Source organism: Myotis myotis, unplaced genomic scaffold, assembly GCF_014108235.1.
Source record: "Myotis myotis isolate mMyoMyo1 unplaced genomic scaffold, mMyoMyo1.p scaffold_m19_p_3, whole genome shotgun sequence".
In the NCBI taxonomy this organism is placed as follows: Eukaryota; Metazoa; Chordata; class Mammalia; order Chiroptera; family Vespertilionidae; genus Myotis; species Myotis myotis.
The window spans coordinates 159,127,956-159,155,351 of NW_023416335.1; the positions used below are offsets into that span (position 1 = coordinate 159,127,956).

The 27,396-nt window shown below is 36.8% G+C and overlaps 2 protein-coding genes and 1 pseudogene across 2 annotated transcripts; all 3 read right to left on the reverse strand.

Moving 5' to 3' along the window:
• Positions 1 to 897: 897 nt before the first annotated feature.
• LOC118650658 lies at positions 898 to 5,528 on the reverse strand (annotated as a pseudogene).
• A 3,039-nt stretch (positions 5,529 to 8,567) lies between these two features.
• On the reverse strand, positions 8,568 to 9,509 carry LOC118650659 (olfactory receptor 6C65-like). The gene has a single exon (XM_036298993.1). The coding sequence runs from the start codon at positions 9,507 to 9,509 to the stop codon at positions 8,568 to 8,570; it is 942 nt and encodes a 313-aa protein (XP_036154886.1).
• An 11,723-nt stretch (positions 9,510 to 21,232) lies between these two features.
• Positions 21,233 to 22,180, reverse strand: LOC118650660 (olfactory receptor 6C2-like). The gene has a single exon (XM_036298995.1). The coding sequence runs from the start codon at positions 22,178 to 22,180 to the stop codon at positions 21,233 to 21,235; it is 948 nt and encodes a 315-aa protein (XP_036154888.1).
• Between the last annotated feature and the right edge of the window lie 5,216 nt (positions 22,181 to 27,396).

The following is a 27,396-nucleotide window of genomic DNA, read 5'->3' on the forward strand; positions in this document are numbered from 1 at the left end:
ATAACCCATTTTCATATCAGGAGATAACTATTTATCAGCTATTTTATCCCCATATAGATTCAGAATAGTAGATTCAATAGAATAAGGAAATAAGAGTAGGGAGGACACCAAACCCATTGCTAGACATGATCATAAAGCATAGTTTTCTAAGTCTTCATTCCATCCCTAACTCTGGTTTGTTGTGCATTTTATTTCTGGTCATTTATTTTGATGTAGGACTTAAATAGTTTATCTAGAGCTTAGTATTTATGTTTTGAAAGTAAACATCAATACTTATTTAAAGGCATACCTCATAATCAGTTCATGTTTTACATGTGTGAAATAGGTGGCTATATGAACTTGGGAAAAGAAAAAAGGTAAAAAATGTAGAAAAATACACTTGAATATAGAAAAATAAAATAGAAAAGAGCTATAAAATGACATTGACCACCAAACATAATTTGAATTCTACCCCTATTTTCTTAAAGTATTTCAGTTTTTCCCCCCATAGCATTTGCCACCACTAAAGTACTAGGTAATTTATTTTCTATTATGTTGACTCTTTTTTAAAAAAAATATATTTTATTGATTTTTTACAGAGAGGAAGGGAGAGAGATAGAGAGTTAGAAACATCAGTGAGAGAGAAACATCGATTAGCTGCCTCCTGCACATCTCCCACTGGGAATGTGCCCGCAACCAAGATACATGCCCTTGACTGGAATCGAACCTGGGACCTTTCAGTCCACAGGCCGATGCTCTATCCACTGAGCCAAACAAGTTTCGGCCTATGTTGACTGTTTAATGTATGTTTTCTCACAATGGCTGAAACTTGTGCATGCTTTATTCCCTGTGTATGCCTACCACCTAGAACAGTGGTCTGCATTTATGTGTGGTTTATTTGTGTTTCAGCTACAGATTTCATAACGGGTAGTGTTTGTTTGTCAATGACATCTTTTTGGGGAAATCATTAAGGGCCTGTTTCACTTGCTGGTTTCTTAAGGTACAAATACAAAGATTCAGCATGGGAACAATAGAAGGATTAAGTACTGCTACCCTCTTGCTCAAAGTCATAAAGTCTTTTGCAGATATTTTTACATATATGAACATGCTACTCCCATAAGAAATGGAAACCACAATCATATGGGAGCCACAATTGGAAAAGGCCTTTTTCCTCTGCTGGGCAGAGGGGATCTTCAGAATTGTTGGAAGAATGAGTGTGTAACAGAGAATCACAAAGGCCAACCTTACCATGAGGGTGAATACTGTTAAGAAAAATGCCCTAGGATATAGTTTCTATATCAAGCGTCAGCAGCACAGAAAGAGTCACAGGTGAAGTGGTCAATAACTCTCAAGTCACAGAAACCCAAATGGAGTCCCATAATCACAGAGGGACAGATGATGAGGAAACGAGCCAGCCAGGAGTTGACTACCATATGTTGGTTTCAGACTTTGTTACTCATGATAGGTGTGTAATGTAGAGTTTTGCAAATCGCCACATAGTGATCATAGGACAGAAGAAAAAACTCTGTAGAACCCACAAAGATAAAAATAAATGCTTGTGTCACACAAAAGTTATAGGAAATGGTTGTATCTCACATAATGATGCTGACCAAAAAACTGGGAATAAAGACTGTTTTGAATGAAATGTCTAAGACGTAGAAATTCCTGAGGAAGAAATACATGGGATTTTTCAAACCAGCATTTGACAGTGTTAACATGAAGATGGTCAATTTCCAGTTATACTCAATAAGTAGGTGAACAGCAGAAAGAAGAATCAAGTCACAGCTTGTAACTCTGTGTCATCCCTAAGTCTCAGAAGAATGAATTCTCTAATTGATGTCTTATTTGGAATGGCTAAACTCTGAAATCTTAGGTCTGTAGGTAAAAATAATCATAGATGTCAACTCCTGATATGATTTCAAATACATTTGTAGTGTTCTTATTCTGCACAAAGAACAATGAAACATGTTGTAACAAAAAGGGACAGCATAGTTATCTATTAATATTGCAAAGTCATATCAGCAATTAATTTTCTATTTATTACTTAAAAATCTTAGATTTTAATTATAGCTTTAATAATTCCCTGTTATATATTTTTGATTGCTTCTTAACACAGAGAAAGCTGTTTTTTAAAGTCATAAAAATGGGTAATAATAATAAATAGTTTATTTTATTGTAGACATAATTCACTTGGGAATATTAAACAAGTTATTGAAACACATAGTATTTTTGAAAACTTAATAGTCATAAAAATCTACTTGCTAATTTTGCCAGTGGGAAATTTATTATTGAGTCAGAGTACAATCGTTTTCTAAATATGTCTTGGTTTCTGTTAATAGTAAAAATTAAGCAGAAAATACAATACTGTGGGCAATTCATTGAAATTCATTTCCATTTACCTTTAGCAAAAGTGATTCTATTTGCTCCTTTTTGACTAAAATTTGCACAACACAATGCCAGACCTTTTTTTTAAAAAAAATTAAATCTTTATTGTTCAGATTATTACAGTTGTTCCTCTTTTTCCCCCCATAGCTCCCCCCTACCCAGTTCCTACCTCACCCTCTGCCCTCCCCGCCCCCACTGTCCTCATCCATAGGTGTACGATTTTTGTCCAGTCTCTTCCCGCACCCCACACCCCTTTTCCTCCAAGAATTGTCAGTCCATTCCCTTTCTATGCCCCTGATTCTATTATATTCACCAGTTTATTCTGTTCATCAGATTATTTATTCACTTGATTTTTAGATTCACTTATTGATAGATGTGTATTTGTTGTCACTTTGTTGTTCATAATTTGTATCTTTACCTTTTTCTTCTTCTTCCTCTTCTTAAAGGATACTTTTCAGCATTTCATATAATACTGGTTTGGTGGTGATGAACTCCTTTAGCTTTTCCTTATCTGTGAAGCTCTTTATCTGACGTTCAATTCTGAATGATAGCTTTGCTGGGTAAAGTAATCTTGGTTGTAGGTTCTTGCTATTCACTTTGAATATTTCTTGCCACTCCCTTCTGGCCTGCATAGTTTCTATTGAGAAATCAGCTGACAGTCATATGGGTACTCCCTTGTAGGTAACTAACTGTTTTTCTCTTGCTGCTTTTAAGAGTCTCTCTTTGACTTTTGCTCTTGGCATTTTAATTATGATGTGTCTTGGTGTGGTCCTCTTTGGATTCCTTTTGATTGGGGTTCTCTGCACTTCCTGGACTTGTAAATCTATTTCTTTCACCAGGTAGGGGAAGTTTCCTGTCATTATTTCTTCAAATAGGTTTTCAATATCTTGCTCTCTCTCTTCTTCTGGCACCCCCATAATTCGGATGTTGGAATGCTTGAAGTTGTCCCAGAGGCTCCTTACACGATCTTCATATTTTTGGATTCTTTTTTCATTTTGCTTTTCTGGTTGGGTGTTTTTTGCCTCTTCATATTTCAAATCTTTGACTTGATTCTTGTGATCCTCTAGTCTGCTGTTGGATCTCTTTATAATATTCTTTATTTCAGTATGTTTAATTTCTAGTTGGTCCTTTTTCATATCCTTGAAGGTCTCAGTAAATTTATTGGCGGTTTCTAGAAAAATCTTGAAAAACCTTATAACCGTGGTTTTGAACTCTATATCCAGTAGTTTGCTTTCCTCCATTTCTGTCATTTGTGACCTGTTTCTTTGTCTCTGCATTTTGGCTGCTTCCCTGTGTTGACAGAGTGGCTTTGTGTGCTAGGTGTCTTATAGGGTCCAGTTGCTCAGCCTCCCCAATTACCTGAGGTGGACAATCTTGGTGCACCCCTTTGTGGGCTTTGTGCACAGTCTTGTTGTAGGTAAGCCTTGATTGTTGTAGGTATCAGTGGAAGGAATTGACCTCCAGGCCAATTGGCTGTGAGAATCAGCTGTGTGTATGGTGGGAGAATTTCTGTGCTGGAGACACCCTTATGGGGCAAGACTTGCTTCAGTGGGGTTTTGGTGCTCACTGAGTCTGCCCCCTGAGTGTGTCCTTATGGATCTGAGGAGTTGTAATCTGGATGGTCCCACTCTGACCACTGGGTACACTGGCTCTTGGATCTCTAAGGAGGTGCTAATTTAGCCTCTGCCTGAGGCTACCCAGCAGGAGCTACTGATAGATCTGCAATTCCTCTTTTTTGGAGTTTGGAGGTGCCAGATGAGGCGCAGCTGTGAAGCAATGCAAGCTGCTGTGGGGCCTTGGGCCTTCTTTGGATGTTCTGGGCCTCTCTGACCCAGCTGAAGTTTGTTAGGTAATTTTAGATTGCAAAGGGCCAGGCCATTCATATGCAAAAGCCTCTGCGCACAGCTTGGGTGGGGCGGGGTCTCAGGGAATCAACAGGGCAGAGCAAACAGCTATGGCTGCTCCTCAGTCCTACCCTAAGAGGCCCCGTGTCTCAGTGTCCTGCAGTAATAGCTTCAAGTACCTCTGAGAGAAAGCCACCCTCGAGTTCCAACCGATGCCAGACAGTCCAGTTTCTCCCCGTATGATTCTGGGTCCCCAGAGTCTCGCCCAGAACTGGAGTTCAGAGCATTTGGGAGCTTGAGACTCGCTCCCAATTGAAAAAGACAACCACGTCCTCAGTTTCCAGCCCTTTCCAAGTGTGCCTCCGTACCTCTGCACTTCACTTCCGCACCTCCTCTGAGTCTCAGTGTGCTTTTCTCTTTCTTTCTAGTTGTAGAATTTCCACTCAGCCAGCCTTCCTGTGGTTCTGAATGATGGCCATTTTGTCTTTTAGTTGTATTTTTGAAGTGGTTGTGTGAGGCAGCAATTTTAGGTGTTTACCTATGCAGCCATCTTGGTTTCTCCTGCCAGACCTTTTTAATACACAATGTTGTATGTTAAAAATTCCATTTTGAATCTTTAAATATAATCATTCATATAAATAATGAAAAAAGAGCATTCTTTGTAAGATTAAATAATTATTTTAGAAAGTTATTACATGATAGACTCTATCGAGCTCAGCTTTCAAAAATAATAATTAGATCTTTTCAGTTTATCAAACTGTAGTTTTGGAAGATGTGATAGAGAAAGGAAATATATTGGAAGAAACATTACAACAGCAAGAATAACAGTAATAAATTTTATAAGAAAATGTAATGAGTTTTATTATCATTGTTACATTCATTATTATTTATATTATACCAAAGATCTAAATAGCCTTTAACCTGTGCCCCAAAATTCTTTCAGAAGGCCCAGTTAAGAACCTCATTTGCAAATGATGAAACTGAGGTACTGAGGGGTATGTAACTTGCCCAAGGTTACATAAGCAGTATGTGTAGATAGGTTAGCATTTGGTCTCTCTCCTATGGCACCATTCCATTAATGATTGAATAATGTGTATGCAACCCATATTAGAACTGTTCTCAAAATCCAGACATTTCTTTAGCTCTGTGGGCATAGATCTGCATTTATGGATCAATTGTTCTGAACTAGTCAATCCTGACATAAAGATACCGGAAACGGTGTGATTCAACAAAATGGGAACTTTGGGTGATGAGAATTTTGGAATCCTAGGGAGGTAGGTACTCAATCTCTTAGAGATATTTACCTGTGTAGGTCAACATGGTGTGCTGCTACCCATACTGCCATTTGAGAGAACATGTATGGACCTTGAAAACATTATACAAAGCAAAATAAGTCAGTTAGAGTAAGTTAAGAACCATATGATTTCACTCACATGTGGGACATAAAACTGAAACTCGTGGGCACAGACAATAGTATGGTGGTTACCAAAGAGAAGGGGGTAGGAGGTTAATAACGGGTAAAGGGGACCAAACGTATGGTGATGGAAGATGATTTTACTTTGGATGGTGAGCAGACAATGAAAAATTTATCAATTTTGTGGTATTCTTAAGTAGCCAGGTTTGGTTTCATTGATATTTTTAATTTTGTTTTTCTGGTTTCTATTTCATTGATCTTTATTATTCCCTTTCAAGTTTTGTGTGATACTAGAAAGTATGAGTACAGTATTCTGTTGATGTTGGATGGAATATTCTAAAAATTTCATTTAGATCTATTTGGTTCATAATATTGTTCAAGTCTTCCATGTACAGTGGGGCCTTGATTTAAGAGTTTAATTCGTTCCACGACGGAGTTCATAACTCAAATTACTCGTATGTCAAATCAACAGTGAACGAGTGAGACACGTGATGCTGGACTGATGTTGTGGCGTTCACTGTGACATTCGCTGCGCCAACTAGTGGTGGGGTATCTGAAGCTGGCTTGTAACCCGAATTTTAGCTCACAACTCAAAGCAAAAAATCAGCCGAGAGACAGCTCATATCTCAAAAAACTCGTTAGTCGGGACACTCGTAAGTCAAGGCCCAACTGTATTCACCTGCTTTCTTTTTCAAATTTTTTTTAAGTTATTGAAAGTATTGAAACGTCCTTTTCCAACTGTGCATTTGAGTGCTAAATTCAACTATATCGTGTTAAGTTAAACTGCATTTGTCAAGCTGGTTCATTTGCAAAGATTGGTTAGTTTGGAGTATGTAATTGGTAAAATTCAATGAAATAATTCTGTAAAAATCTATTGAGTATATAGAATTTACAATGAAGTTTATTGTATACTTTATTATTTGTAACTTATATTTGTAAAATTTATATTATGTCTGTGTATTCTTTTCTGATAACTAGTTGTTAAAACTTACTAGCACCCTATTTCTCTCTGCCCATATACATTGAAGGACCTGGACTTTATTGAGCACTGGATTGCTTGAATAATGTCTCCATCAATGAATTGCAAGCAAGTATTTGGATTTATGTAGAATCTCCAGAGTAACAACTGCAAAAATGAAAAGCCTTGTCATGCAAAGAGAGAAAAAAAAAAACCACTCGATTCTGGAATAGCAGGATAATTCATGTCTATGCTGCCTAATAAGAGAGTCCATTATACTTCTCAGTTCTCACTAAAGTTACCATCAAATTGAGCAAAACACTTTTTACAAGCAAATGTAACAAATGTTTTTGCTAAGACACAAAAATTTAAATATTATATGGATCCTTTAGACATTAATCCTCTCCAACACTTTATTAATTTTTACCTGTGTTTGATTAAGGGTAACCCTGTTTCATTAGGCACTTGTTAGAAGAAGTCATAATATATATATATATATATATATTTACTGATTTCACAGAGGACGGGAGAGGGAGATAGATAGAAACATCAATGATGAGAAAGAATCATTGATGGGCTGCCTACTTCACACCCTCCACTGGGGGCTGAGCCTTAAACCCTGGAATTTGTCCTGAACGGGGATCAAACTGTGACCTCTTGTTTCATAGGTTGAGGTTCAATTACTGAGCCTCATCAGTTGGGTAGAAGTTACATTTTAATGGTGATAAATGAGAACCCAAGCATTGAGAATTAAAAAAAGGGGGGGGGGGGACATCTGTAATATTTATTAACAATAAAGTAAATTTAAAAACTAAAATAAAATATTTAATATAAAAGAATATTAAGGAAGAGTGTCCTATAGACAACAAGGAATAGTGTCTTGATGGTAAATTAAATGATCTTATATGTGCATGCATTATTTGTGAAAGAAGATGGAAAAGAGGCAAATGGATGAATATTGAATAAAGTTTATTCTTAAATGTATAAAGCTATAATTAAGAACTTCTTATAGAAAAGATGTATGTCAAGGTTTAAACAAAGCAAACATTTAAATTCACACCCTCAATGTCCACAAAAAATCTGAATTTTACATATATATATATATATATATATATATATATATATTAAAAATAATGAAACCATTTAAACACTGAAACACATTTTAGGGGATCCTTGGCATACCAGAAAATGCAAGAACTGTCTGGGAGATAGAAAGCATAGGTTTTAATTGTCAAAAAAGTCAACAGAGACGCTATTGGATCTTAGGAAACCTAAAGACAGTCCAGGTTGTTCCCAAGGGAACCTCAGATGAGCTTCAGGCTCAGCATCAACAAATTTAAAGAAAGTAATGGGCTATGGAGCAATCATCAAAGTAGTTTATCAGAGATGTTTATGGTAAGAGTAGTGGGGTCCTACATGAATATCAATACCATACTTGTAGTAACTTTGAAATTTGCTCCAAAAAATCATTAAACAAGATACGTTATAATAGTAAAGGATGGAATTGACAATGAAGATATTACATCTATGTCCCAAGTAGCATAAAAAAACATTTATAATGTGAAAACCATAGGAGAGATGAGGGCAAATATAAGGACATTAGATTTAAGAGACTTCATCTCCAGAAAACCTTAATACCCTGTGCATATCTACTGGGAGAAATATATTTTTAGAATACCTTGGTGATATCTTTATTTAACTTTTGATTGATGTCCAAAGGAAAAGATCTTCAATGACTTGTAAACTAAATTCTGGCATTTTAAAAAAAATGTCATTCTCATCTATGCAACAACAGTTTAATCATGCTTAGAAAAATTTCAGGGCAGGTAGATTTTTAAAAGATAGTTGAGCCAAGTGAGGTCAAAATGGTATAAATAGAGATTAAAACTTGAAGGAAATGGAAGCATAGCAGTGGATGGAGAAATATAACAATATTAATATTATGTTAGGCATACCGTTTCATTTAAATAAAGTTCAGGCCATAAATTTATGATGAAAATTTATTTGAGAAACATTTTTTGACCAAGTTCTTAAAGGACTGCTTTACCTGCTCATTTCTTAAGGAGTAAATAAATGGATTTAGCATTGGGGCAACAGAGGTATTGAGCACTGCTATACCCTTGGTGAAGGCCACTCCTTCTTTTGCTGAAGTTTTGACATACATGAAAATGCAGCTGCCATAAGAAATAGAGACAACAATCATGTGTGAGGAGCAAGTGGAAAAGGCCTTCTTCCTTTGCTCAGCAGAGGGGATTCTCAGAATCATTTTAAGGATGAATACATAGGAAAGAATCACTAATGTTAAGGTTACCATGAGCGTGAATACCGCCAGAAAAAAGGCCAGGAGCTCTAGGAATGCTGTGTCTGTGCAGGAGATCAATAGCATAGGAGAAGAGTCACAGGCGAAGTGGTCAATGATGTTGGAGTCACAGAAATCCAGTTGAAGTCCCATGATCACAGGTGGGAAGATAATGAGAAATCCAGCCAGCCAAGAACTAATTACAAGCAGGTTGCAGATTCTGCTATTCATTATTACTGTGTAGTGCAGTGGCTTACAGATAGCCACATACCGATCATAGGACATAGCAGTCAAAAGGAAAAATTCTGTTGAACCAAGGAGAATGAGAAAAAATACCTGGGCCATGCAAGAATTATAAGAAATGGTCATATCCCCTGTTGCAATGCTGACCAGGAATCTAGGAATAGAAACTGTGGTAAATAAGATTTCTAGGAAAGAGAAATTCCTAAGGAAAAAATACATGGGGGTTTTGAGGTGTGAATCTATCAAAGTAAGGGTGATAATTGTCATGTTTCCAGTTATACTCAGTATATATGTGAAAAACAGAAATACAAAAATTAAAGCATTTAACTGTGGGTCATCTGTTAATCCCAGAAGAATGAACTCTTTTACAGATGTTTGGTTTTTCATTTCTCATTGTTAACTTCTTCCACATCTGTAAATGCAAACAAAAAACTATGCTTTAATGAGTACAGGATTACTTCTTTTAAAAATCACCTCTGCTGGCTTAAGAAATACTGTATTTAATATAATGGACCAATAAGTTAGATACGAAGTTTTACTGAATTCTGAACATATATGTGATCCAGGACAAAGAAAGTTATACTTAGTATCTGCCTTGTAAATCACTAGCCATTTAATATTAAGTGATTCACCTGAAAGGTCTAATAAACACACCTGTACAAGAAAAATATATTTGCCCAGCTGGTGTACGCTTAGTAGTTGAGCATTGACCCATGAACCAGGACGTCACCGTTCAATTCCCAGTCAGGGCACTTGTCTGGGTTGTGGGCTTAATCTCCAGTGAGGGCTGTGCAAGAGACAGCTGATCAATATTCTCTCTCATCATTGATGTTTTTCTCTCTCTCTCTCTCTCTCTCTCTCTCTCTCTCTCTCTCCCTTCTTCTCTGAAATCAATAAAAACATATTTAAAAGAAAAAAACATTTTTATCCAATGTGTTTTACTTTCTCTTAAAAATTTGTTCATGTGTATGAAAATTAGGTATAAAATACAAAATATTATATTAGCTTTATTGGAATATTTTACCAATGACAACATGTTCTAATCATTCTTAGAAAATGAAACATTTTAAAGTTTAATTTTTTAGAGATTTTTTCTCCCACAATTTTCTCAGGATGTTTCATGTCAGCCCTGACTATATATATATAATTAATAACGACAAAAGAATCAGGACCATCAAAACTACACACACAGAGACACACACGCACATATTTATATGAGTACATATATATAAGTAAGCAAGCAAACAGAATGTATTGTTTTCTTTATGAATTCAATAATAACCTATTGCTTTTTAGAAGAGATTCTAACAGCCAAAGTTAAGGGATCTAAGTTATAAGCTGATTAGAACAAGGAAAAAATAAATGAGGTGAGAAATGAAAAAATTCTTATAATAGTGTAATCCCATGTGGTAGTAATTTGTTGAAACCCAAACACTCTGTTGCCTTACTTTAATTGTCAGTGTTTGATGTTTATTTTGGAGCATTTCATAGATTTCACAACTTGTTTCTGCCTTTGATTTCCTTATGTAATAGCATACTTATATAGTGTGTTGGTGGAATTTGTCGAGATGATCCTGGTTGCATAGAGTGAGATGGATCATATGGAAGAATAAGTCCAGTACAAAATTTATTCTTGAAGTAGGGAGGCCCTGATAGAAAGGTGACATAGTCCCAGTTGCTGGTAGAAGGTGCTACATCCAGACTATAAGCAAAGTATTCAAGAAATCTTGCAACTTGTGATCAAGGAAACTGATGAACAAAAATAGATCCAGAGACAGAGAAGCATGGAACAGACTGTCAAACCTCAGAGGAGGGAAGACAGGGAGGGGGGTGTTAAGAGATCAACTAAAGGACTTGTAAGGATGCAGAGAAGCATAACCACGGACACAGACCTTAGGGGGAGTGAGGGAATGTTCTGGGGGCTGTGAGAGGCCAGGGAGAGGTCAATGTGTGAGGGGGGGGGGGGGGTTGGGTGGAAAGGAGACATAAGTAATACTTTAAACAAAAAAGAATTTTTTTAAAAAGAAAGAGTTGGTGACATTATGGCTAAAGCTCTATGGGCAGCTTCAAATAGTTAATCTATATTAAGTCTGAAAGACCAAAAAAAGAGCCTTGTCTTAAATTTTGAACTGATGACACAGCAGAATCAGAGGCTATATTTCCTTGGAATGTGGGTAACACTGCCTAAAAAACTAACTATATAAATAAAAATAAAAATGTGGGATCAGGGATATATTTAGCAGTGAAATTGGTAGAGGTGAGAAAGTTCTGTATTTTACTGGTTAATTAAGTAAACCTCTTAGTTTATAAGAAGAGGGCTCAAAAACATGAGTTAAAATCAAGAAATAACAGCTATGGAAAGAGGTGAGCTTCATGGCATAGGAGTAAAAGTTTGTGAAAAAGAAAATTCTCACAATATAAGGAACTATCTGCAGTTGTACAATCCAAAGCCAAGCATTTAGTTAGCTCTTGATTTCCAAAATTTACATAAAAATACATTCCAACCTTAAATGCTAGAAAAATCTTACTTGATCTTAGTTACTTTACTAAAAGAAAGATGGATTATAATATAAATATTTTGCAGTCTTTACCTTCCAGCAGGAACCCTGGTTTTCTAACTATTGTTTTGAAAACAGAGTGGTTTTATTTTATTTTTTTTCTCAAAAGAGTCACAGGGGATTCTTACAAAGAAATGGAATGAAAATGTCTCTAGAGAGGAATGGTACTGATGAATACACTTTAGAATTGAATAATTTTAATTAGGTATCCTTGGGAAATTATTTTTTTAAAACATTAAACATCAGAGAGGTGTATAGTACAAAGAACAATGAGGAGTTTAAACCCAGCACCTTAGACTGCTTGGCCATGCCCCCAAAACTAAAACCTGGCAAGGATAACACACACACAGAAACCCTAAGACACCAGTTTCTCTGATTAGCACAGATTCAAAGATTCTAAACAAAATACTAATAAATCGGATGCAATAAAACATTGAAGAATCCATCACGATCAAGTGGGGTTCATTGCAGGGGCACAAGGGTTGTTCGACCTACTCAAATCAATCAATGTAATATACCACGTGAACAAGATAAAGGAAAAAATACTATGATCTTATCAATGGGTGCAGCATCCATTTATGATTAAAACACTCAATAACATGGGTATAGAAGGAAAGTGCCTCAACTTAATAAAGGCCATATATGACAAACCCTCAGCTAATATATACTCAAAGGTGAAAAAGTGAAAGCTCCCTCTAAGGAACAAGATAAGGAGGAACACTTTCCCCACTGTTATTCAAGATAGTCTTGGAAATCCTAGCCCAAGCAATAAAGCAAGAGAAAAAATAAAAGGCATCCAAACTGAAAAAGAAGTGAAAGTGTCACTTTTTGCAGATAACATGATTTTATATAGGAAACCCTAAAGACGCCACCAAAAAACTAGGAACAAAAAAATACAGTAAAGTTTCAGGATACAAAATCAATGTACAAAAATCCAATGCATTCCTATATACTAACAATGAAATTTCAAAAAACAAACAAAAAAAGCAACTCCTTTTACAATTGCACACACACACACACAAAATTCCTAGAAGTAAAGGGTGTGAAATACCTGTATACTGACTTCTACAAAGCATTATAAAAAGAGATTGAAAAAGATACAATGAAATAAAAAAGATATTCCAGGCTCATGGATTGGAAGAACCAACATAGTTAAAATTAAAACATAGTCATATTACCCAAAGCAATATAAGGATTTAATGTAATGCCATCAAAGTCCAAAAGCATCAAAGTTCCAAAAAGAAACAGAACAAAAAAATCATCAGATTTGTCTGGAACCACAAAAGACCCCAAATAGCCAACGCAATCCTGAGAAAAAAGAATAAAGTCAGAGGTATCACATTCCCTCACTTCACATTACCAAGATACAATAATCAAAATAGCATGGTTTGGCAGAAAGACACACAGAGCAATGTAACAGAACTGAGAGACCCAAAATAAGTCCATATGTGTATGGACAAATAATTTTTTAAATATATTTTTATTGATTTCAGAGAGGAGACAGCGAGAAAGATACAAACATCAATGATGAGAGAATTGTTGATTGGCTGCCTCCTGCATGCTCCCTACTGGATATTGAGCCCACAACCTGGGCATGGGCCCTGACCAGGAATTGAACCATGACCTCCTGGTTCATAGGTCAATGCAACTGAGCCATGCAGGCCAGGCAAATGTTATTTTATTTTTACTGGAATAAATGGCAAGGCAATATAATCCAGTTATATGTAAACTTGTGAAGAAGCAGATAATAGCAAGAGGAAAAGGCCACAAGTATAAAAATGACCTACTTAAATATTTTATTTGTTAGTAAAAATATATTGAATGTACATTTTAGGCACGATAGTAGATAGGCACAACATCAAAATACAGTAAAAATTGAGAGACTAATATACAAAGATAAAACTCATGAGATCGGTTTACCTGAAAGATCTCATTAAGTATTGATTCTTTCACATTAAACAAATGAAGCAAGCAATTCAGGGGGTTGGGGGGTTTGTGATAGGCTGGAAGTGGGCACCTGATCTGGGGGCTGGAAGTGAGCATGTGATCAGGGTCAGACCTCCTGATGGCAAAAAGTGTCCACCTTATCAGTGTGCTGGGCTCATGATTGGCAGGAAGTTGGCACCTGGTCTGGGGGCTAGAAAAGGGCATGTGCTTACCTTTGGGCCTCCTGATGGCCAGAAGTGGGCAGCTGGCCAGAAGTGGGCACTTGATCTGGGGGCCTGAAGTGGGCATTTGATCAGGGTTGGGCCCCCTTATGGCCAGAAGTTCCTACCTTGTCTGGGGCTAGGGACCTGAGATAGGCTGGAAATGGGCACCTGATCAGGGGGAATGGCCACCTGATGGCCTGAAGTGGGCTGGTGATCTGGGGTTGGGGCCTCGTGAACATTTGAGAGTGGGCTGAATTCCCACCTGATGTCTGCACACCCCTGTCTCAGGGGTCAACACACTTCCCCTCCCAGACTGGTTTGATGACCCTGGAGCTGCAGGAGAAACCTGCCATCTAGTAACAGGCTGGGGCCCAGTCTTAGCTGGTACCTGGTGCTTCAGTGGCGCTCTGAGTGTGCTGTTCGCCGATTTCCAGGGGATGAGAGCTATGGCTGAGGAGGTGGGGTGGCATCAGGAACTTGTCCCAGTTGGCAGCCAGGCAGAGCCACATCTCAGAGAGCCAATAGAGCTAGTGTGTGGACACTGAATCAATTTCTTTTTGAAGTAAAACAAAGTCTGCAAGGTAGGCTGGCAAAGCCTGACACAGGGAAAATTATGGTACTTTGGAATCTAAGCCACAGGCGGGAAGGTGAGGCAGCGTGTTCTCCACACAAGGCTCTTGACCCAATGCAAGGGGACTTTGTCCAAGTTACCAGCTGGAAGGGAGCCAGGGATAAAGAGAGCAAGCGCCCAGAGGCACAGGTGCACATGAAAGAAACCTGTCCCCTGGGTGAAGGTGGGTTTTAGCTTGAAGGGTGGAGAAAATGAGGGCAAATTGGCACAGGTGAGGGTGCTTACCTAGAGGTCACAGGTAAAGGATTTACAGGCTGCCCTGACCGGTTTGGCTCAGTGGATAGAGTGTCGGCTTGAGGACTGAAGGGTCCCAGGTTTGATTCTGGTCAAGGGCATGTACCTTGGTTGCGGGCACATCCCCATTAGGGGGTGTGCAGGAGGCAGCTGATCAATGTTTCTCTCTCATCGATGTTTCTAACTCTCTATCCCTCTCCCTTCCTCTCTGTAAGAAATCAATAAAACATATTTTTTAAAAAAAGGATTCACAGGCTGTGGGAAACCGAGGTTTCCAATCAACGGGGGAGGGTGTCTTGGTAGGCTGATCTGGGGGCTAGAAGTAGGCATGTAATCAGATTCGGGCCTCCTGATGGCCAGCTGTGGGCACCTGATCATGGGTCACAGCCACGTGATGGCCTGAAGTGGGCAGGTGATATAGGGGCGGTGACTTGGGAACATCATGAGTGGGGCTGAGTTCCCAGCTGATGTCTACAGCCCTCTGTTTAAGGGGTCAACGCACTTCCCTGCTCAGACTGGTTTGAGGACCCTGGGGACGCAGGCAAGACTTGCACATGAGAAACGTGGCTTGGTAATATGGCTTCATACCTGGTAATGAGATCCCTCCAACTTTGTTCTTCTTTTTCAGGATTGCTGTGGCTATTCCCGGTCTTTTTTATTCCAGATGAATTTTTGGAGAGTTTGTTCTAGATCTTTGAAATATGTGTTGGTATTTTAATGGAGAGTGCATTGAATCTATAGATTGCTTTGGGTAGTATGGACATTTTGATTATGTTGATTCTACCAATCCATGAACATGGTATGTTCTTCCATCTGTTTATGTCTTCCTCTATCTCTTTTTTCAATGTCCTGAAGTTTTTCGAATACAGGTCTTTTACATCCTTAGTTAAGTTTATTCCTAGGTATCTTAATCTTTTTGGTGCAATGGTAAATGGGATTGTTTTTTTCATTTCTCTTTCTGTGAGTTTATTATTGGTGTATAAAAAGGATTTAGATTTCTGGATGTTAATTTTGTATCCTGCTACATTGCCAAATACACTTATTAGGTCTTGTAATTTTTTGATGGAGTCTTTGGGTTTTCTTTGTATAGTATCATGTCATCTGCAAATAGGGACAGCTTTACTTCTTCTTTTCCAATTTGGATGCCTTTGATTTCTTCATCTTGTCTGATTGCTTTGGCTAGCACTTTCAGTACTATATTGAAAGTGGTGAAAGTGGGCATCCCTGTCTTCTTCCTGTTCTTAGGGCAAATGAGTTTAGTTTTTGCCCATTGAGTATGATGTTGGCTGTAGATTTTTCATATAAAGCTTTTATTATGTTGAGGTATGATCCCTCTATTCCCACATATTCCCAGACATATAGACCAATGGAATAGAATAGAGAACCCATAAATCTACCCAAACCACTATGCTCAATTAATATTTGACAAAGGAGGTAAGAACATACAATGGAGTCAAGACAGTCTCTTCAATAAATGGTACTGGGAAATTTGGTCATACACATGCAAAAAAATGAAACTAGACCACCAACTTACACCATACACAAAAATAAACTCAAAATGGATAAAGGCCTGAAACATAAGATGGGGAACCATAAAAATATTAGAGAAATCCACAGGTAGCAAAATCTCAGATATATGCCGAAGGAATTTCTTCACTGACACAACCCCTAGGGCAATGGAAACTAAAGGGAAAAAAACCAATATGACTATATCAAAATAAAAAGCTTCTGCACTGCAAAAGAAACCATCAACAAAACAACAAGAAAACCTACTGCATTGGAGAACATATTTGCCAACGATATCTCTGATAAAGGATTAGTCTCCAACATTTACAGGGAACTCATACAACTTAACAAAAGGAAGATAAACAACCCAATCAAAAAATGGGCAATTGACCTAAATAGACACTTTTTGAAAGAGGACATACATAAGGCTGAAAGACATATGAAAACATGCTCAAAGTCACTAATCATCCGAGAGATGCAAATCAAAACGACAATGAGGTATCACCTCACACCTGTCAGAATGGCTATCATCAACAAATCAACAAACGACAAATGCTGGCGAGGATGCAGAGAAAAAGGAACCCTCATTCACTTCTGGTGGGAATGCAAACTGGTTCAACCACTGTGGAGAACAGTATGGAGTTTCCTCAAAAAACTAAAAATGGAACTTCCATTTGACCCAGTGATCCCACTTCTAGGAATATATCCCAAGAAACCAGAAACACCAATCAGGAAGGATATATGCACCCCTATGTTCATAGCAGCACAATTTACAATAGCTAAGATTTGGAATCAGCCTAAGTGCCCATCAGCAGATGAATGGATTAGAAAACTATGGTACATCTACACAATGGCATACTATGCTGCTGTAAAAAGGAAGGGACTCCTACCATTTGCAACAGCATGGGTGGAGCCAGAGAGCATTATGCTAAGTGAAATAAGTCAGTCAGAGAAAGATAAATATCACATGCTCTCACTCATTTGTGGATTATAATGAACAACATCAACCGATGAACAAAAACAGATGTAGAGACAGAGAAGCATCGATCAGATGCTCAAAACTCAGAGGAAAGATAGGGGAGGGTGGTGGTGAGGGGGAGAGATCAACCAAAGGACTTGTATGCATGCATATAAGCATAAGTGATGGATGTGGACAACAAGGTTTGAGGGTGAGGGCAGGATTTGGGGGGGGTGAGGGGACATTGGGGGGATAAGGACACATTTGTAATATCTTAATCAATAAAGGGGAAAATTTAAAAAAAAGAATTACTTGCAGTTTTTCAATTATTTGGTGAATCTTAGAGTATCAGAGGTAAATAAAATGAAGACTAACTAAGACTTCTACTCTTTAAAAAAATCTTTATATAATGCTCTTCATTTGCGAATATAAGCTTGTACCAAATTCTACTTTAATTTCTGTAACACATGGCCATCTTCTTTATAATCAGAGAATACAGGATTCATTTCCAACTAGCCAACAGACATTTTTCTGTAACAAGTATAAATTTTGCGTTAAATAGATCTAATTGATTGTTGTTCACTCATTAACAATCAATTCAGAACACCTACTTATGGAAAAAATAACAAAGCTAAAATGAACCTTTTGATTAACAAAGTTTTCAAGTAGTCTATATGAAGGGACTTTTTTATTATTTACATGTTTTTACCATCCACACAAGAAAGCAAATACTTTGAGGCACTAATAAAATACATATTGAATTTTAAAACAGAAACTTCCAGTATCTACTTTAAATATCAGGGGCAAAAGTGATTCTTTAAAATGAGACAAAATATAACATAAGAATTAGGAAATGTAAAACTCATTAAAAAAAAACAGTTACAAATTTCCAGGAGAATTTAATAAGAACTAACCTTATATAATTTTTATATTGCCTAGTCTCTTCAGCTTGAGGTGGCTGTGCCCAAAAATGAAAGGCTACTTTTTTGTGAGTGCAGGACAGACTACACTTGTGATCCTTCAGCCAAATAGCACATGAGAGGCAATATCCAAACTTCTGGGACAGTGACTTAAATTTCTGGCACATAAAGGATCATGCAGATGGCCCAACAGTAGCTACAGGGAGTGTTCTCCTGTGGCTTGATTTTGAATTGCACATGTACAACTTTGGGAACTGAGAATAAGTTTGTTATTTTTAGGGGAGGTTGAGGTGACATTCATTTATAAGATTTAATGGGCTGCATGAAATTTTCTGTTAAATAGAGAAGCAAGGGAATTCCCCATCCTATCTAATAAAAGAGAAACATGGTAATTGGCGTATGACCGCTACCCTTCCCATTGGCTAATCAGGGCGATATGCAAATTAACTGCCAGCCAAGATGGCGGCCGGCAGCCAGGTAGCTTGAAACTAACATGAGGCTTGCTTGCTTCAGTGATGGAGGAAACCAACGTTCCCCGCCTGCCTTGCCGGCCTCTGAGAGTGCAGTTTAAAAAACATTGTAACAAATATAGAAGCTAAACAAAACCCCAGAAACCTGCTTTCAGCGAGCCGGGATCTCAGAGCTGGAGTTGATACAGAGTTTCAATTATAGAACCTAAACAAACCAGATACCTGCTTTCAGCAGCGGATGCCTAGGAGCTGGAGCCTCAGAGCTAAAGTTGGCCCAGAATAAAAAAAGAAAAAAGAAAAAAAGGAGCAGTCGGCCCTGTCCTGAGTGTGACAGTGGCGGCGCCCCAACCCCTGATCGGCCCTGCTCTGTGGGTGACAGGGGGCGGTGCCCCAACTCCCCTATTGGCCCTACTCTGTGAGTGACAGGGGGGAGCTCCTCAACCCCCAGATGGGCCCTGCTCTGTGAGTGACAGGGGGGAGCTCCCCAACCCCCTGATGGGCCCTGCTCTGTGCGCGACAGGTGGGAGCTCTCCAATCCCCTGATCGGTCCTGCTCTGTGCGTGACAGGGGGGAGCTCCCCAACTCCCTGATCGGCCCTGCTCTGTGCGTGACAGTGTACGGAGCCCCAACCCCCCTGATGGGCCCTGCTCTGTGCATGACAGGGGGTGGCGCCGCAACCTCCCCATCGACTCTGCCTTGAGTGTGACGGGGGCGGTGCCCCAAGCCCCCAATCGGCCCTACTCTGAGCGTGACTGAGGGTGGCATCGCAACCTCCCAATCTGCCCTGCTCTGTGCATGACAGGGGGTGGCATCCCAACTCCCCAATCGGCCCTGCTCTGAACCCGACCAGGGGCTGCACCTAGGGATTGGGCCTGCCCTCTGCCACCCGGGAGCAGCCCTAAGCCAGCAGGGCGTTATCTCCCGGGTGGTCCCAGACTGGGAGAGGGCACAGGCCGGGCTGAAGGACCCCCCACCTTCCCCCCGAGTGCACAAATTTTTGTGCACCGGGCCTCTAGTTTAATATAAAACACTAATGGGTTACAACTTTCAATGTTAGTTAGACCTAGGTGGACAGAATAGACAGGCTTCCTAAAATTTACATTCTTTCAAAAATTTTTTTGAAGTATTTGTAAGAAGAAAAGGGGATATTTCAGAGGAATGAACTCATTGAACTCTTTTTGCTGTTCAACACGTTTAAGAGTTACTCCCTAAAGACTGTTGGGTAGATGAAGAGACTGTAGCTGCATAGCAACCTACCTCTCATTATTTATTCCCAAATGATTCAAAATTGTATAAATGGAAAAGTTAATTCTCTACCAGAGATGGGCAAACTTCTGCAAAAGGCCAGATAGTAAACATTTTTGTGTTTCTGGACCACGTGGTCCCTGTTAAGCTACTCAACTCTGCCATTACAATCAGCTATAGAAAATATATAAATGAGTGGGAGTAAATGTGTTACAATTAAATTTTATTTACAGTAATAACCAGTGTTGGATGAATTTTACCCTCAGGCCCTAGTTTTCTGTCTCATGTTCTAGAATGTGGTCCTTGCTCCTAAGGTACTCCTAAGTGACTTTCCGTTTAGAAGCTTGTGCTCTTTACTTGGGGTGGGCCCAAACTTCAAGCCCACAGACTGCATGTCCTCTAGTATTTCTGTTGAAATCTCAGCTGAATCACTGGTAAATCAGGACTACACTTGTCCTACATGTCAGTTAGTCACTCAACCATGGGGAACTTCTGCCAAGATCCCAGCTCAACATAATCCTGACCTGAGTGAGGATATTAATCACTTCAGCTGACCTGATCTCTGCCAATAAAACTTAGAGAGACAATCATATTGTGCTTAGTCTCTAACTCATAATGTGGACTGAGCTAGTGCTAATTATGGACTCATTTACTGAATTTCCCTTTTCCAGAGGGATACAACTTTGAGCTGCTTGTTGTCAAAAATTTCCTTACATAGTTGATTCAGTTTTATGATTATTTAAAGCAGAAAACATGGGATCAAACTAGTTATTCTGATGGAGCTGTAAGCAAAATTCTTTCATTTTTTAATCTTGTTTTATGTGTGTACGCATGTATGAATTCTTGCATGTTACTGTAAAACAGCTGTGGTCTAAATTTTTCTTGTTTCTAAGTAAATCTTCTAAATATTCTGGCTTGCTTATATCTTTAGTATATCACATTTGTTTCCAGATTCATGGTATTTATTTTCTTATTTTGGATACAATGTGTTTTAATTTTACTTGATATTTCTATTTAAGTTCTTTTATTTTAAAATTTGTCTTATAATACCCTAAAACAGAGCTGAAGTATTTCTTCCTGTATTTTAAATGTTCCTTTCAGCATATTTGCATATATAAATTAAAGAAGTTTAGCAAAACATTCCCAAGAAATGTAAATACTATATTTAACATGTTATATAAGTTCTTTTTGAATAATAATTAGAAAAACTTAATGAGAAATGAAGGAAGATTTTGGTCATTGGAAACAAATTCTCATGTTCTTTTATTGATAGAAACAATTTTGATTAAGATTAAAGAGGGAACGAAATTATTTGTTCCAAGTTGGTTCACAAATCAATATTTTAAGAATTATGAAAAGGTTAACCTTACTGAACTAATTAGGACTTCCAGAAAAGTGTTAAGAAATGAATCTTCCATTTCCGTTTGATTGTTCAAAATCAGTGTGCTCTTATGTGTAAGGTAAATGCAATTTTTTTAATCGTGTCATTGAAAGCTTGTTTCACTTGCTTGTTCCTCAAGGTATAAATGAAGGGGTTCAACAAAGGGGCAACAGATGTAGTGAGCACTGATACTCCTTTGTTGATGTCCACCTCTTCTTTGGCTGAAGGCTTGATGTAGATAAAAATACAGCTGCCATAGGTGATGGAAACAACAATCATGTGAGAAGAACAAGTGGAGAAAGCTTTTTTTCTTTGCTGAGCAGAAGGGAATCTTAGAATTGTCCTGATAATGTAGATGTATGAAAGAATGACGCCCATGAGTGTAATAATGAATGTTAACACTGCACAGGTTATTACCATTTGTTCTATGAACCATGTATCTGAGCATGAAATCTTAAAAAGGGGGGATGCATCACAGCCAAAATGGTCAATGGCATTGGAGTCACAGAATTCCAGCTGGAGGCCCATACTGAGCGGTGTGCTGATGATCATTAACCCAGAGATCCAGCAGCAGAGGACAAGGATGGTACAGACTCTGTTGTTCATGATGGTCATGTAATGAAGGGGTTTACAGATGGCCACATAGCGGTCATAGGACATGGCTGCCAGGAGAAAAAATTCTGTGGCCCCAAAGAGTCCAATAAAAAATATTTGACTAGCACAAGCATTATAAGTAATAGTATTGTCCCCAGTTGATATACTGTACAGGAATCTGGGAATACAGACCGTTGTGAATGAGATTTCTAAGACAGAGAAATTTCGAAGAAAAAAATACATAGGTGTTTTAAGATGAGAATCCACGAGTGTCAGGATGATAATGGTCAGATTTCCCGTAATACTCAGCATGTAGGTGAGAAATAAGAAGATAAAAATCAGAACTTGCAGCCGTGGGTCTTCTGTAAGTCCCAACAGGATAAATTTTGTTATTGTTGTGCGATTTTTCATTATTACCTTTGACGTTACAGGCAATCTACATGTAAAAAAGCCAGAGAAGCAGCATCTAAACAGAAGAAAGAAAATCATAAGGAAAAATCAATGAAAAATAGAACAAAAATTAAGAGATTAATGAAATCAAAAGCTGATTTCTTAGAAAGGATGAATGCCATTGATAAAACTATTGTGAAAGTGATCTGGAAAAACATAAAATTTATCAGGAATTAGAAAAATGACACAATTTTAGGTTATACAGACATTAAAATGATCAAATAGAATATTTTGGAAAGCTCTGCAAAGTAGATTTTGTAACTTAAATAAACTGAGCTATTTAAAAGATTTAATCTACTAAAGCTAATTCAAGATAAAATATCTAACCTATATATCCATAAAATATCTAACCTATATATCCATATATTTGTTAAAGTAAACAAATATACACTTAAATTGTCCTGAAAAGAGAACTTCAGGTATAGATGTCTGTACTATTATTCTAATAAATTGCTCTACTTATTTTTCTATCAAAGTTTTTACCAAACATGGAAAATAAATGAAAACACCAATTCTACACAAATCCTTTCATACAATAAATTGTTGAAATAAAAAATTATAACATTATCTGGTGAGCTTCCAATGTATATAAAAATAATATAAATAATAGGTACAATAGGAAGATGAAGATTAAATAGTTTTATAGAGTAATATATATTATACATTCTACTTTCAATGGATCCAATGGTTAAATATTGATCTAAGAGGCATGTGAAATGGTCACTTGAATATTATAATTCATAGACAACATATATCGATAATGTTTATATTAGAAAATAAGAAATATTTCACTAAAGTATATAATCTTTAAAAATAAACTAGTACAAAAGGGTGAAATGACCCAAAACATGCAGGAAGAAAAGATAAAGACCAGAAATCAATTATCAGAAACAAAAAGACCATAGTGAAAGTCAGTGAAACCAAAAGTTGGTTCTTTAATGATTAATAATGTTGATAAGCTTATAACCAGACTGATAAGCAAAATAAAACACTGGGAGAAAAAATACACTAGAAATATCAGAAATGAAAGATTGCACCCCAGATCTCAGATATTTAAAGGATAATAAGAAGATACTATGAACAACTCACACAAATATTTTGGACAACTTAAATGAAACAGATGAAATTTTAAAGTCCACAAACACATCCAAGAAAAGATAGACAGCCTAATAGTGCTTCAACTATTAAATAAATTGAACATGTAGTTAACAAAGCAAAATTTATAGGGCTAAGTATTTAAACATAAAACATCACCAATTTTACACAATCTCTTCAAGACAACAGGGGTAGAGAACATATCTCACCTTATTTTTTGAGGATTTAAAACAATTGTAAAATGAATATAAATGGAAGGGCCAAAATTAAAAGTCACATTTGAAGACATTAAAGAATGATGTGGAATTCATACTATGGATATTAAGATTTATTTAAAAAAAACATAATTAAGATAGTATGCTGCTTAAAATAGTAGTGGGTAGATTTCTTCAGAAAAGAGAAATTATTAGCACACTTCATCTCCTTTTATAAGGCAAGTATTACTGCGATACCAAAATCAAAAAAAGACATTGAGAGAGAGAGAGAGAGAGAGAGAGAGAGAGAGAGAGAGAGAGAGAGAAATTCTAAACAAAACTATCTATGAACATAGATTAAAATTTCAATGAAAAATAGCAAATAGTCTGCTGCCTGGTGTTGCTCAGTGGTTAGATGTCACCCCATGAACCAAGAGGTTCTGGGTTTAATTCCCGGTCAGGACACATGCTCACATTATGGGCTTGGTCCCCAGTGTGTGTGTGTGCGCAGAAGGCATCCGATAGATGTGTCTCTCTTATCGATGTTTCTCTCTATCCCTCTCCATTCCTCACTCTCTAAAATCAATAAAAATATATTAAAAAATAGAAATAAAATTCAGCAATAACAGTGCAAGTATAATACCTCATGAGAAGGTGACATTTATCCTAGGAATTCAAGATTGGCTTAACATTTTAAATCAGTCAATTTTATTCACCATATAACAGTAAAAGAGAGAAACTGTATTTTCTTCTGAATAGTTCCAGAAAAAAAAATTGACAAAATTCAACATCCACTTATGCTAAAAATCTTTCAGTAAAGTAAAAGTAGAGGAAACTCTCTTAGTGTATTAAAGGACACCTACTTAAAAAAAACAAACAAACAAACAAAAAAAACTTCTGCTAATATCAAATATAAAGAAAAAAACTGGAAACTTCCCCCCTAAAATGAGCTATGAAACGATGACTACTTCATAACTCATATTCCTAGCTAATCAAATGAAAAAAATGGTGGCATTGCGATTAGAAATAAAGAAGTTAAATTGTTTTCCCTTATAGAAGGCATAATTAGGTAGATATAGCATCCGAAGTAATTTAAAAAATAACTACTTGAATAACTGAGTTTAGCAAAGTCACAAGATAGATAATCAATATATACATGAAATTGTATTTATAAATACCAACAATGAGCACTTGGAACTTGAATTTTTTAAACTGCCATTTACAGCATATTTTAACATGAAATACTTGGGGATAAATTGAATAAATTAGAATAGCAATGTAATAGAAATTACAAAAAAATGATATTTTGATAAGGATAAATATGTAATTCATTGGAAAAGAACATGTATACTGAAATAGAGTTACATAAGACAAAGTGAGGGGAAACTAAGTCTTTAAAATGGTGCTGCTACCATAAAATATACATTAGGATAAAAATGAGACAACAACAACAACAACAAAAACTTGGAAGAGGTCACAGGCCTAATTAAAAACTCTCTGCTTTTTAAAAAAAATTTCTTAATTAATTAAGTTATTACATGTGTCCTTATTCCCACATTACCCCCCACCCTTCCCCCCAATCATGCCTTCACCCCCGCCCCCCCCCCCCCCGTTGTCTGTGTCCATTGGTTAGGCCTATATGCTTGCATATAAGTCCTTTGGTTGATCTCTCCCCCTTACCCCCACCCTCCCCTACCTTCCCTCTTTTTGAAAGACAGTGTTAGAATATGAAAGAAAAAGTCATGTACTAGAAAAGTCATACATACTAGAAAATATTATCTGACAAAGATCATGTATTTCACATATATGTATGAAATATACATATATATATTAGTAAATGCATATCATATGTTTACAACAAAAAATACAAAGAAATATATCTGTATATATGCATATGTAGGCACACAATCCTGTATAATAAAAGGCTAACATGCAAATCAACCAAATGGTGGAAGGGCTGGTCGCTATGATGTGCACTGACCACCAGATAGATGCTCAATGCAGGAGCTGCCCCCTGGTCGTCAGTGTGCTCCCACAGGGAGAGCGCCGCTCAGCCAGAAGCCTCCGTGGCAGCGCTGAGGATGTCTGACTGTTGGACATACCCCGAGGGCTTCCGGACTGCAAGTGGGCGCAGGCCAGGCTGAGGGACCATACCTACCCTCTGAGTGCACAAATTTCGTGCACGGGGGCTCTAGTTTACTAATAAAAGAAAAACAGTCCAATAAAAAATGGCCAAAGATTTGAGCATAAACTTCACAAAGGAAGATGCAGGAGTGGCAAATGTGCACAAGGAGAGATGCTCAACAACATTAGCTATTAAGGAAGTGAAAACTAAAATGACAATAAGATATTACTAAACAGGCATTAAGAGAGTCAAAATTAAATCTACTAACAAGAGCAAGTGTGGGATAACAAGGCAATTGAGATTTTTATAAATTGCTAATAGAAATGTAAAATAATGAAACCACTTGGAAATACAGTTTTGCAGTATTAATTTTTTAATTTTTTATAAAATAAAAAATGTACCTACTATATGACATGGTAAATCCATTGTGAAGGATTTACCCAAAAAGAAAAAACTACATATGTCCACAGAAAGACTTTATAATTGCAACTTTATTCAAAATAACAAAAAGTGGAATGAAATACAAGTAAACACAGGGAATAAGTAAACACTGTGATATATTTATACACGGAATGCTATGTAGCAATAAAAAGAATAAAAAATTCATGTGTGAAACATGGATAAATCCTAAAATAGTATTTCAAGGAAAATATATACACAATAAAGACAAAATACTAGAAAATTTAATTTATATGCAATTCTAGAAAAGACAAAGCAATCTATTACAAGGAATTAAGAAGGAGCACAAACATTTTTTATATATCTTGATTTCATTGTGGTTTTAAGGATGTATATAGACATTTTTCAAAACCCATTGGAATGCTATACTTAAAAACAAGCCTTTTATTGTATGTATGTTGTACTTTAATAAAAATGATTTAAACAAATCGTCAATGAATGGGAGAAGATATCTGCAACAACTTTTAAGGAAGACAACCTGCATTTATAAAATGCTGCTACAAATTAATAAGAAAACAAAACTTAACCTAATAATAATAATTAGACACATTTCTTCATAAAAGAATATATCTAAAGGCCAGCGAGCATATTGAAAATGTGATGTTTAGTACTTAGGGAGAAAGAAATTAAATTCACAACTAATATACAACCTTCAGAATAACTAACATTAACTAGATGAATCATACCAACTATTTTGACAGCATGGGTAACTAATATCTTAAAGATTAGTGAATACATTCCTATAAATAATATAAAAACTTTAAAAATATATTTATTAAGCTGAATGTCCATATATCTATAAAAAGGAAATTACAATTCTAGGTGTTTACCCAATAGAAATGTGTATATGTGTACATTAAATATACACACATTTAAGGAAGTTTATAGGAGTATTATTTTCAATAATCTCAAGACATAAAAACCAAAATGTTCATTAATGATGGAAACAATTTTTAAATTGTGATATATTCATAAAATGGAAGAATATACTAATGAAGATAAAATAATACATCTACATGCAAGGACATGGAGAGTTCTCACACTCAATATGAAACATTCATGCTCTAACTGGACTTCCTGTCTCCTCACTGCATCTACAATGAGTTCTGAGATACTATCTCAGTTCCTCCAGAGTAGGCTAGATACATCTCCAATATATTTCTGTATCCCTCATCCTTATGTCAGAATGGTATCATATTGTATTGCTCATTTCTTATTTGTCACCCAATTAGACAGTGATAGTTTTGAGGTCAGGGCCTATCTTGTTTTCAATAATATATTCAGATCTTATCACATTTCCTAGA